This window comes from Anser cygnoides, chromosome 1 (assembly GCF_040182565.1).
Source record: "Anser cygnoides isolate HZ-2024a breed goose chromosome 1, Taihu_goose_T2T_genome, whole genome shotgun sequence".
NCBI lineage: Eukaryota > Metazoa > Chordata > Aves > Anseriformes > Anatidae > Anser > Anser cygnoides.
In genome coordinates, this window is record NC_089873.1 from 10,833,705 (window position 1) to 10,845,835 (window position 12,131).

A 12,131-nucleotide genomic window follows, 5' to 3' on the forward strand; every position below is an offset into this window, starting at 1 on the left:
TTATTTTTCAATAAGAATGTTATCAATTCTACAGTGTTCGAAGATGAAGAAAGGCGCTTGGTTGAGAAATGTGAACTTTTACATCTCTTTATTTTAAGTAGTGCAAACCTGGTTTGTAAAAATGTTGGAAATAGTGGAAATAGAGATGCTTGTTTTTGGCAATATGGACTCTTTGTATGAAAAAAAAAAAAAAAAAAAAGACTTCCATCCTCCTAGAGCTGTGACCACTTGTGTTCAGATTGTAGAAGTTTTTTTCTGATATTTTCTGATATTTGTTTTTTAATATTCCTTTTGTACTCATTTTTCACACAAGGGCATGTAACTGTTGTAATTTTAATGAGAAATTTATGCCATGCAGAGAAGGCACTACCACAAGATAACATTTGTAATACCATTTTTTTTTTTGTTATTGTTGTAGTGACACCTAGTGACTGAAACCTGAACAAAATGTTTTAAAAAGTTCTGTTAATTTATTTGTTCTGACTTGTTTGTGTTACTCCGTTTTCCAGGAATGAGATTATTTACAAAATCTGATTCTGTGTTTTTCAAAATGATTTGCAGCGCTGGCACTGCTTTCCCCAATTTCTTTTTTTCTGACAGTTTGCATTCACATAAATTATTGCTGTCATTGCTGAGGATTGTAGTGTTCCTCCATGGATAAGTGCTTTGTCCAGATTGTATCTGATAAATATTGGCAGATGAAATTTGATTTCTTGATCACTTCATAGAAACAATAAAGCACATACTTGCACACAAATATATTTATTTATATACACATATGTATGAAGATATCAAATACATTAGGAAAGAAAAAATCTTGACCATCAGAAACAGTAATAAGCACTTCCTTATCAAAATGAATGCCACAAGATATTATTATTTAACTCTAGAATTTCTTCGTAGTGCTGCTGTTTTCAATGACTGCTTGTTCTGCTAATATTGCATATAATGTTAATTCTAGCACAGTGCACTGAAGGGAATACTTTGGAATTCCTTCCTATAAAAGAAGGAGAATCAATTAAAATATTTTATTTGTATTTGAATATCCGCCTACACTTGCAGAAAGAATGATTGACATTGGAATGCAGATTTAAATGCCTTATACCTCTCAGGTAATGGATATGTAGAGAGATATATGGAGAGGGATACAGAAGTGTAGAAAAGAATTAGAAATGTTCATCAATTTATACGTTGTGAAATCAGATTTTTTTCTTGCATTGCTGTAGTATTCAGAATGAATTGAGTTAGTTATGTGTGCATTCTGAAGGCATTTATGTGTTGAGAATTCATGCTTTAAGAATTTGCGCCTTATTTGCTCTTGTGGTTTAAATGGCATATGGCAAAATGAGAAATATCAAGTAAAAGGGCAATACTTGGAGTTGGTTGCACAAAGGAAAGGGAGAAGGCAATAGTATATGTTAATAGTGGGGAATTGAGATTAAAGCTTCTAGCCCTATCTTTGCTTCGGATTTGTTTGTTTTCTTCCCTGTTGCTTCACTTTTCTCACCAATGAAATGAGAACTCCTATTTCACAAGGAGTCCAGGATATTCAGTAATGTTTGAAAATATATGTGATCTAAAGTGTGGATGTCCCTGGGAGTTACATGCTATGTGTTACTTGATAAAGCTTGTAAACTGGGGAGAGGTCAGCTGGTATGTGCAAAAGGCAGATTTATCAAAAAAATTCCCAATAGACAAGATAGTTTGTGTCTTTTCAGAATTAAATATATTCAACTGAATCCAGTTTTAGGAGAAAAAAAAAAATATAGAATTATATACATTTTTATTCTCCTCTCTTTTATTTGCTGTTTTCTTCCAGACGGCTTGATAGCTTTGATCTTTCTACTTATCTCAAATGTTTTTCAGGCTATGTATATTCCATTTCTGAATACTAATCCTGTTTTCTCTTCTTTTTGGAGCTTTTTCCCATGATTTTTTTTCTCCTTCTGTAGTCTTATTCTGCCCTCTTAATGAAAACACCTGTCTGCAGAATCTCTTGTTGTTATTCATTTTTTGACCTGTTGTTTTATCCACAGAGCACTTAGAGTGGGAAGAATAGGAAATAAATCATTATCTCTACTTCTCTTCCCTCGAATCGTCTAATATCTTGGTGTTGGGATAGGGGTTTTAATAATTTTGAAGGAGGGTGCTTTTAGTAAAAGCAGGTTAAGGCTCTAGAAAAAAAGGAAAAAAAAAAAAGAAAGCTTTTAGCAATGTAGAAGGAACTATTCTGGAAGAAGAGGCTTTGAGAATGCCAACCTCTTCTCTTATTCATCAATGTAACTCTTAGAGCACTGTGGATTATGGAGGTCTTTGTGCCCGGAGGAGCCCCTTGCTTATCAGAACTACCCAAGAGATGGGAAAGCTCTCTCATTCTTAGATATTTCACTGCATAATCTTCACTGTATAATTATCCATTGGTTTTCCAAATTGATCCTTAGCTGAATAGAAGGATAAAAACAAAGTTGTAGGACTGTCAGATGAGCATTTCTTTTTCTGACCTCCTCTAGAATTACAAGGTTCAAGTAGTTTTACTCAAAATACTTTGTTCAGAGATTCATGTTAAATTTAATTGATTAATTTATTGTTCAAGTTATTGAGTTGCCTGATATATGGCCAAAATTATACCCACTCTTTGAGGTCAAGTAGATAAAATTCTCTAACATTCCTAGTGCCCCAGTAACAGCTTGGGTATTCCTGCACCAGACCTGTGAATAGGAGGCTTTTGTTTCCTCAGGCCTGATCCCAAAGGCAGACACAACAGGATATCCACACAAAAGGATATAAATAATTTGGATGGGGAGAAATAATCTATTGAAAAATACAGCTAGATCCTATCCTGTGTGATATAATTATTGACCAATTGCATGATACTGATAATTGAAAATAAAAAAAATAAGGTTATCCCGTTTTCCATAGTTTTCAAGTGTTTTGTTGCATGCCTACATACTTTAGCTTAGATACAGGAATAAGATTTTTAAGTAGTCAAAAAGTAGAAGCTGTCACTAGTGGTTACATGCTGTATGGGAGTCTTTAGATTTTAACAATTGAATGGTTTGCAACCACTAATTGTCAAAGGATTATTAAACCAAAGATAACTTTTGCTATCTTAACATGTGAAAAATTATTAATCTTAAAATCATAGAATCACTGAATGGCTTGGGTTGGAAGGGACTTTAAAGATCATCTAGTTCCCACCCCCCCTTGCCATGGGCAGGGACACCTCCCACTAGTCCAGGTTGCCCAAAGCCCCATCCTACCTGGCCTTGAACACCTCCAGGGGTGGGGCATCCACAGCTTCTCTGGGCAACCTCTGCCAGTGCCTCACCAACCTCTGAATAAAGCATTTCCTCCTAACATCTAATCTAAAACTTAGTTTACAACCATTACATTTGCAACCCTTGTTCTATCATCTGCCCGAGTAAAAAGTTGCTCTCCTTTTTTATTTTTTTTTTATAAGCGCCCTTGAAGTACTAAAAGGCTGCAAAGAGGTCTCCCCAGAGTCTTCGCTTGTCCAGGCTGAGCAGCCCCAGCTCTCTCAGCGTTTCTTCACAGGAGAGGTGCTCTTGTCCTCTGAGCATCTTCATGGCCCTCTGGACCTGCTCTAATAGCCCTACATCCTTCTTGTGCTGGGGCCCCAGACCTGGATGTAGGGCTCTAGGTAGGGTCACACAAGGGCAGTGTGGAGGGGGACAATCTCCTCCCTCACCTGCTGGCCCTCTGTTGATGCCCTCATGTCGAGCTTTTCACCTGCCAGAACCCCCAAGTCCTTCTCCACAGGGCTGCTCTCAGTGGGTTCTCCTCCCAGGCTGTGCTCCTGTCTGGGATTGCCCCCACACAGGTGCAGCACCTTGCACTTATTGCGACTGTTACTACTATATTGCAGATGACTGTAACTAAAACTAGTGAAAACTGTCTCAGTTTGGCTAATTGAAAGTTATGAATACTCCTGGTGTTTGTCACATGGTCAACTGGTTAAAGAGCAAAATTATTTTAGCACTGTTTAGTGGGAATGACAAGCCAATTTTAAGGGCAGTCTGAAAGCTTTTTACACTAGAAATCTTTCAGTTACTTCAGTATTTTTTTTTTGGATTTCAAATTAATTCAATGTAGCCCTAAGTTTTGTTCCCTCCTTTTGGACATTCCATTACCTCCTAGTAATCAGGTAAATATTCATTTTGGAGGATTATTTTTCCATCAAAAACTCTCATCTACTATGTTGACTGACAATAACATAAATGTTAAGTGTTTTATTTCAAAGCAGCTGACTCATATATTTTCTTAATTAAATTAAATCATTTGCAGACTTTGGTTGATCTAATTTTCCATTCTACAAAGGATCTATTTCTTTCTTTCATTTTACATTAACATTTGACTATCCGTAGATACAACTTTGCTGACCTTGACCCTTTTTCTTTGTTCAGTTTACATCATGCATAAGTACAGTACAGTTTACTTGTTAACTGTTAAAACAGTTTGAGCCAGAATTCCTGTCAGTTTTTAAAATGTTGGTTTTGTATCCATAATTACCAATCCATATGCTAGATATCTGACCTTCATGGAAACAGTTATCTTGATACATCTTGCAGGACTGCTAGGAAACTATTCAGATTTGGAATTTAATATTAGTGGCATTTCAGGAAGAAAATTTCACTTGTCACTAAATCTTCAGTGGAACACCTTAACCTCTATTTTCTATAGCCCAAGACAAGGTATGACCATGATACTTAATATATGGTTATATTGAAATTAGCTCATTAAATAATTTGCATCAAATGTCACTGATGAAGAAGAATGTCTTCACTGATCTTTTTCAGATGAAATCAGCTTTTGGAGAGCAAAGCTACCTACCAGACAGCATTTTTATTCTACCTTGCAAGTACAAGATTTGTACTGTAATCCCATCTCACAATTAGAATTTATTTTCAGACCTTGGTGTTTTCCCTTCCCTTCCCTTCCCTTCCCTTCCCTTCCCTTCCCTTCCCTTTTCCCTTCTTTTCCCCATCATAGTTACAAAAGCAGGTCAAGGCATGCCAAAATACTTCCACAGCACAAAAATGTTTTCATTCCCACATGGCCAATGTACCTAATAGTCACAGGGTGATTTATTGGTTACTTCTGTAAAAAACTTCCATAAGAAACACAATTGAATGCGTCAGTGTTTTGCATCAAAGTGAATTGATTACAGTTGCATGATCATTTGGTTGTTTCGCTGTGTAGGCAAAATGTGCTGCTTAACCACAGTGAATAAGTATCACCAAAACAAGATATTGAAGGGAAGTAGAAAAATGAACGACCATAACTTATTCAAGTTGAGAAAATAGCTTTATAAAATATAAGGGCTTTAAAACCATGCAAATGAAAATTTTAGTTGCAAGTATTACATTTAAATTGCTATGGAGGGTTGGGCCTACCAAAACCCTTCTTTTCTGGGAAATGTGGGATAGATTAAAGGAATATTCAAACTGGAAATTTGGTTCTACGAAATCTAATTCCAAGTGTTCATTTATTTTAAAGGTTTAGTTTGTATTGTGACACTGGGAAAACTGGAAAACTTCATCATTTCATCCTGTTTTTGTACTTTTGTTACTGTAAATAATTTAGATACATGATACTATATTTTATATTCATTATATAATGAAAATTAAATCGCCAGTAAATAGAATATTACAAAAATAAATAACCAACCTTTATCACATTACTTGATATAATGGTCTCTTTTGTGGAATGCTTGGTCAAATACAGCATTGCATTTTTCAAAGTTAAAGCACTTGTTCATGCTTCTGTGTGTTTTAGAAACAATTTTCCCCTTGTGGCGCATAGGGAACAGAACATTGATAGAAAGGGGACATAAAATTTTGCATTAAGTCATTTGAGAAAGTCTTGCTCCCCCAGATTTTAATGACCTGGGAAGCAAAGCTATAAAATTAGGACAGAATAAAAACTTTCCTTATTAATTTGAAAGGTATATTAAAATTCTTATGAACTGTCTCATAGTCTCATCCCTGGATTGTCTCATCCCTACATAGCTAGAATCAATACAGTTTTTTTAGCAGCTCCTTTCCTCAGAAAAACAGCAGCTATACCACAAAACATTATCAGTGTCTCAGCAAAAGGCAATATTAAGCCATGAGGAATGAGCAAAAATAAACTCTGTGGAAAAATAAATGTAATATGGAGATGGTAAGATACTAGATCAGTTCTAAACTACTTAATGCTCAAAAACTGACTAGTGGGCTTTCTTGATTAGTTTCTACATGCATGCAGGAATGCTCTGTGGTACAATAATTTTATTAGAAGATGAAGAAGACAAATTAATGCTTTAAAGTTATGTGGCACTTTAGCATTTTGCAAGAATAAGAAATTACATGTGCAGCTGTAATTAAGAATCCAGTGTAGCAAATGCTGCCTGGATTTGTTCACTTACAGCCAAGAAAACTACAGATGCATCTCTGGCTAATTTCAAGAAGGACATGGAAAAATTAGGCCAAACCTTCTGCTGAGGATTATGCCATTCTCTGCCAGTTCTCTCTACTATAATCTGTACCATATTTGCTGTTACACATCTGCTCCTACTAACTGAGTAGTGGAATTAGCATTGATTAAAGCGGGCATTTGATAAAAATTGCTTGATTTACTTCTATTACTTAATTATTAAAAAATATTTTGCAGTATATATTGCAGTAGTAGAACTTGAGTGAAATATGAGCTATATGAGCATAAAACTGTAATGGAATGAAATTGGGCCCAATGAACTTCCCATCCTTGCTGTAGCTAGATCTAGTTTCAGGGACGGTGAGTGTTGCTTAATTAATCACTGAGCTGATGAATTTTCTACCTGGGGTTCTGTGAAATACAACGGCAATGAAGTAAATTCAAGCTGGGCAGAATGAAGAATTAGTAAATGGTTTTGGGCTACTAAAAACTGTCAAAACCAGGCACAGATTCTGCTGTTTTGCAGTGCTATAAGTGTACAGAAAAATACATCTATTGTAGTAAGGGAAACCAGTACATCCCTGATGGACCTTCTGGTGATAGCAGAGGGCATGTACCATACAATGCTCTTAATTAGCATCAGTATTAGGTAGCTATTTGAAAATGTGAATAAGTGGAAAATGCCCTAAATCTCCATATCACTTGTCACTCCCATGCTAACTTCATATCTGCTTTTTTTCTATGAAAGCAAATGACTAGGCAGATTGTTTTGTTTTGTTTTGATTTGATTTGATTTGATTTTTGTTTGTTTGTTTTCCCCTCTGGGGACACTGCTTATTTCTTTCTAATAGGTGTTCTTTCTGAATTTCTGATACTGCCCAGGCAGGATGATTCTTTTGGCCTTATGTATGACTTGCATGTGATTTGTACCTTCATATGAGCCTATCCATGAATGACAGATTTAAGTCTCACAACAGTGCTGTTGGTCATGACACTATACAAAACGATGGATGGCTTTCTTCATGTAATTTCATAAAGTTTTCATAAAGATCCATTACTTCTTGTCACATTGTCTTCTCTGTATATATTACTGAAATTTTAAAAAAGCGTTTTAAAGATTAGACACAATATTTTTGATAATATTTGTCAACAATATCTTAAATGAAAATTACTACGTTGCAGTTAAAAAGAGGTTTTCATCAAGTAGAGTTCAAAACAGATTATATGCAATACTGTGCACTTTTATTCAAGACTATAGATAGAATCCTACATGCTACAGCATTCTTTTAAGAGAAGTCTCAACTTAGACTTTAGACAGATTGAAACAGAGGTAGCTGAACAGTTAAATGTATTTCTGCATTCCTCTCTCCACTGGGATATATATATTTACATATATATATGTGGTATGTACATTTAAATAGATAAATTTTAAAGAAATTGAAAAGCCATTTATACTTGTGCAGACAAAATTTTGCACATAAATTCTTTTTCTATGTATGCTTTTAAGCAATATCATAGTCTTGTATTAATGATAGAATTTGTTGTAGTCTTTTACGTATCTGTGGGTAAGAGAGCTCAAATATGTGTGTTCTCAATACACAAATTTGCATTATTCTTAACAATATCCTCCTTTTTACAGCTATATTCTCATGTAATTCCCATCTCCCAAGAATTTGTTTAGTTTTCTACAAGGTATATATATTAATTTATTATGACCTGCAAGTTTCATTGTTAAACAGCAGGTTTAGTGACATATTAATACATGCAACACGGAAGTAATCTGATAATTTAACCAACATTTTTCAGTGATTAAGAAATTAAACATTTTCCCATATTTTTGCTCTGATTTCCCTAATTTTGTGTTTCTTGGTTCCATTTTATTATGAGCCTGAAACAAAATTTGTAGGAGTTTTTCCACTGTTCTGGAAAGCAGATTTTTTTTTTTTTGATTGCAACAACAGCCTTTTTTATTATACTTATTGCCCAGTTTTGAAATCACCAGGCAGGCACTGCTGGACTGTCTCGATACAGTCATAATTAATATCCATGTGTCACAGACTTTATCTCTTGGGCCATTAACCTTTACTACTTAAGTACATAGAAAAGAAAATTAAATTAATTGTACATCTCTGTCTTTAATGCTATTTCTGTTTGTTTTACAGTTTAACAATAATGCTCAGAACGTCAGTTGCTTTAATCATCTTGTCCAAGCTAATGTGAGGAACAAGAAGAAGCTGAAAGAAGCTGTCTATAAAATCTCTGCTAAAGGAATTACTGATTACAAAAAAGGCTTTAGCTATGCTTTTGAACAGCTGCTAAACGTAAGTATGAAAGTCATCTCTCAGTGCTCTAAAGTGAATTAGGAGAACTTGAATGTTCAGAAGGCTTTTACCTGCTCCTCCATTATGTAACACAGGTAATCATAAGATACCTTCATTTAGCAAGTAAATTTATTGAACAATTTGTCTTGCAGATGCCCCTAAAGCTTGATAGGTTGCTAAGGCTTGGGAATGGAATTCTTTTTCACTGTGCCATACTGTTTTTACATCATTCATACACACAATTTTCTATTTATTGTATTCCGTAAATAGGTGACAGTGGCAAGAGCAGGACAGAGGAGAGCAGACAGCTATTAATTAATAGAGAGATATTAGGCATTTGAGAGAATTCTAATTCTAATTTGTGTATTTGTTTAGAAAAAGATCTGTTTTATCTTCATAAAAAACTTTGTATTGGATGTTAACCTTAGTGTAAATAAAGCTATACCAATTTATAGAAGCTAAAGGTCTATCTTAATAAATATGTTCTGTTTTGTTTGTTTTAATTTATTTCAATGTTGTCTCTGAGCAGAGACCTCTTTACTTCTTTTTTCCCCCATTTCTGTCAGATTTTGGACTTAAGGGAGCTTTCCTGCCATTGCATATGCATCTTAGGGCTAAAACTGGTTGAAAGTTTTCTAACCTAGTGAAATTTTGAATAAAAAAATTAAGATAAAGAAAATATAATGTTTTCAAGAGTATTTACTCAGCAGATCACTGTTTTGATTAAACGAGATTTGGTGGGGAAAAAGTTGTGTGCCATCTGCTGATGTGTATGTAAAACTGCCAGCAGGATTTTAAAATAAACCAGATTTTTTCGGACCAGGCTTAATAGCATTTCCTCTTTTTCTCTGTTGCCATCTTATGCAGAGGGAACCAGGAAGACATAAGAATTGTTGCCAAACACAGCTGGGTCCTCACAGCATTTATATTCAATTAACATTATATATTACATTTGGTGTAGTACCAGATATGTACTTTGTGTCCAGGATGTACTAAGAAGAAGACCTGAACACAGGGGAAGTCTCAAAATGGACCTGTTTGTAGGACTAAATAATTGCTTAAAAAAATAACGGGAGATTAGTTTCATAGTGGGACTCTGTCTCTCCTTATTGGAGACAGAGGTGTAATTAGTCTCACAGAATCTCTGCAATCCTGTAAATTATGACTGAACATTGTGGATATGTATATCAAGGGAAATTAAAAGGTTGCACTAGGTTATAGAAATAAAGTCATCCTCTCCAGATATTGGCAAATCCATTTGGCAGGAAGAGTAAAAGTGCTGATGGAATCAGTGCTAGACTCTGGTGACAAGATGATATAGTAGGTTGATATAATACAGGCTTAAACAACTAATAGAAATATGCTTAGGGATAGTTTCAAATTTTATTTATGCTTTCAAGCAATCCAACTGCTTTAAGATCTGTGGAAATGGAATATTTTTAGCAGCTCAAATTTTGATAATAATTTTGGTATATTGTTTCTGAATGGCAGTTAGTTCAAACAATTTTCCTCTCTATGCCAAAGTAGTATCTTTCTGTCATGAAAAAACTTGTTGTCCAATGTATTGCTAGATGAAAATAAATACTTCAGTTTTTTCAACATGTTAATTCATGTGCATATAAATAATCCACATTCCATAATTTCTATGCAGTATTTTTCCATTATTTAATGTTATATTAATTTGCTGTTTCTTTGAAAATTATTATACTTTAGCTTCAGCAGTTCAGGACTTTTCCACCCCATACCATAATAATTATGTCAAAAAATATCTTTTAATCATCTCTTCTTGATTCAAGCAGGTTTTTTGCTTTACTTTACTTTCCTTCTTAAGTGTCATGAAATTAATAATGAGAAATGCACATATTTTTTCACTGCTGGCTCATGCCGAGCCTTTCATCCACCACAACCCCAAAGTCTCCCTCTGCAGGGCTGCTGCTCTCAGTGAGTTCTCCTCCCAGGCTGTGCTCATGTCTGGCATTGTCCTGACCCAGATGCAGCACTTTTCACTTGGCTTTCTTGAGCCATGTGGTTCACGTGGGCCCACTTCTCCAGCCTGTCCATATCCCTTTGGATGGCATCCCTTATTTCTGTTGTATCAACTGCACCACTCAGCTTGGTGTTGTCTGCAGACTTGCTGAGGGTGCACTCAATCCCCTCGTCTCTGTCATTGATAAAAATATTGAAAAACACCGGTCCCTGGACAGACCCCTGAGGGACACCACTCGTCAGTAATGGAATTACTGTGTGAGCTCTACAAAATCACATTTATTCACTCCCTGAGCCAGTATCTCTATCTTTGTGCAAATGGGGAAAAACAAACAAACAAACAAACAAACAAAAAAAAACCACAAAAACTAACAGATGCATTGTAAAGGCCTTTCTGCCTTCCCTTTCATCAGTTTTAGGAGGCTGATCTGTTAAGTTCTTTCATCAGGATATGGAGTTTTTTTTGTTTTGTTTTGTTTTGGTTTTTTTTGGTATGTATGTGTGTGGTGGGAAAGTATCATTTGCTCTGAGCTTACTCACTTTCAGATCTCCAGTATCGTTTAACTAATGAAATCATGGTTTTGTTTTTGATTTTGTTTTTTTTTTTTCCATGACATGACTTTAGTGTCTAAACTGCATAGTATAAGTAAGAGCTCTTCTGGAAGTTCTAGAAGAAAACACTGATTTTTTTTCTGATACTGTATATGCATATTGCTAAGTAAACCATTAGAAAAAATATAATTTAATTATGTAAACCCAACTGGTTTCAGTTTACAGTACACATAATAGCTGTCATTTAAAAATCAATAGGAAAAAGGTATAATACAAGCAGACATTGGTCCCCTTTTCTGTCATCTCTTTGGTTTCACTTTAATTTTATTTTGGCTCATATATTAAATCATTGTCAATGTAGGTGAGTTTCTTTATTTATGCAGTACCCACTCTACTTTTATTACTTTTTTAATATTGAAAAAATTGCAGCCCAAAGCAGTATCTTGTAGATTGTATTTCACAAGTAAAAAATGGTCATATATTATTTAATTTCAAATGAACCTCAGTGTGCTGATGAGGTTGGAGAGAATGTATTGATTTCAAGAGATTTTTTATTTGTTGCTGTATGTAAGAAAATCCTTGGATTTATTTTTTTTTCAAATGATTAAATAAGTAGTTATTCACTGAATATTGAACTACCAATACAAAACGTTTCTGAGGCATTGTTATTAATCTGTGAGTGTAGTGATAGCAAATAAAGCTTTTGATCTTAATCTGCAGAGAGCACTGTAGAACTGTGGAGCTGCAATACTGAGATTAATTGGCTGATGTTTGGGTCTGGAGTTGTGGTCTCTCTGTTAGAGAAGAATCTAGCAAAAAAAAAATCCCACAAAGGGG

The 12,131-nt window shown here is 34.8% G+C and overlaps 1 protein-coding gene across 7 annotated transcripts in view; it reads left to right on the forward strand.

The window, feature by feature from the left end:
• CACNA2D1 (calcium voltage-gated channel auxiliary subunit alpha2delta 1) overlaps positions 1–12,131 on the forward strand; it is a 406,577-nt gene that overhangs the window by 314,380 nt on the left and 80,066 nt on the right. For all 7 annotated transcript variants that reach the window (XM_013180424.3, XM_048062797.2, XM_013180420.3 and 4 more), the window contains exon 11: positions 8,598–8,756. In XM_013180424.3, the coding sequence (XP_013035878.1) occupies positions 8,598–8,756 (159 nt within the window). The remainder of the gene's footprint in view (positions 1–8,597; positions 8,757–12,131) is intronic.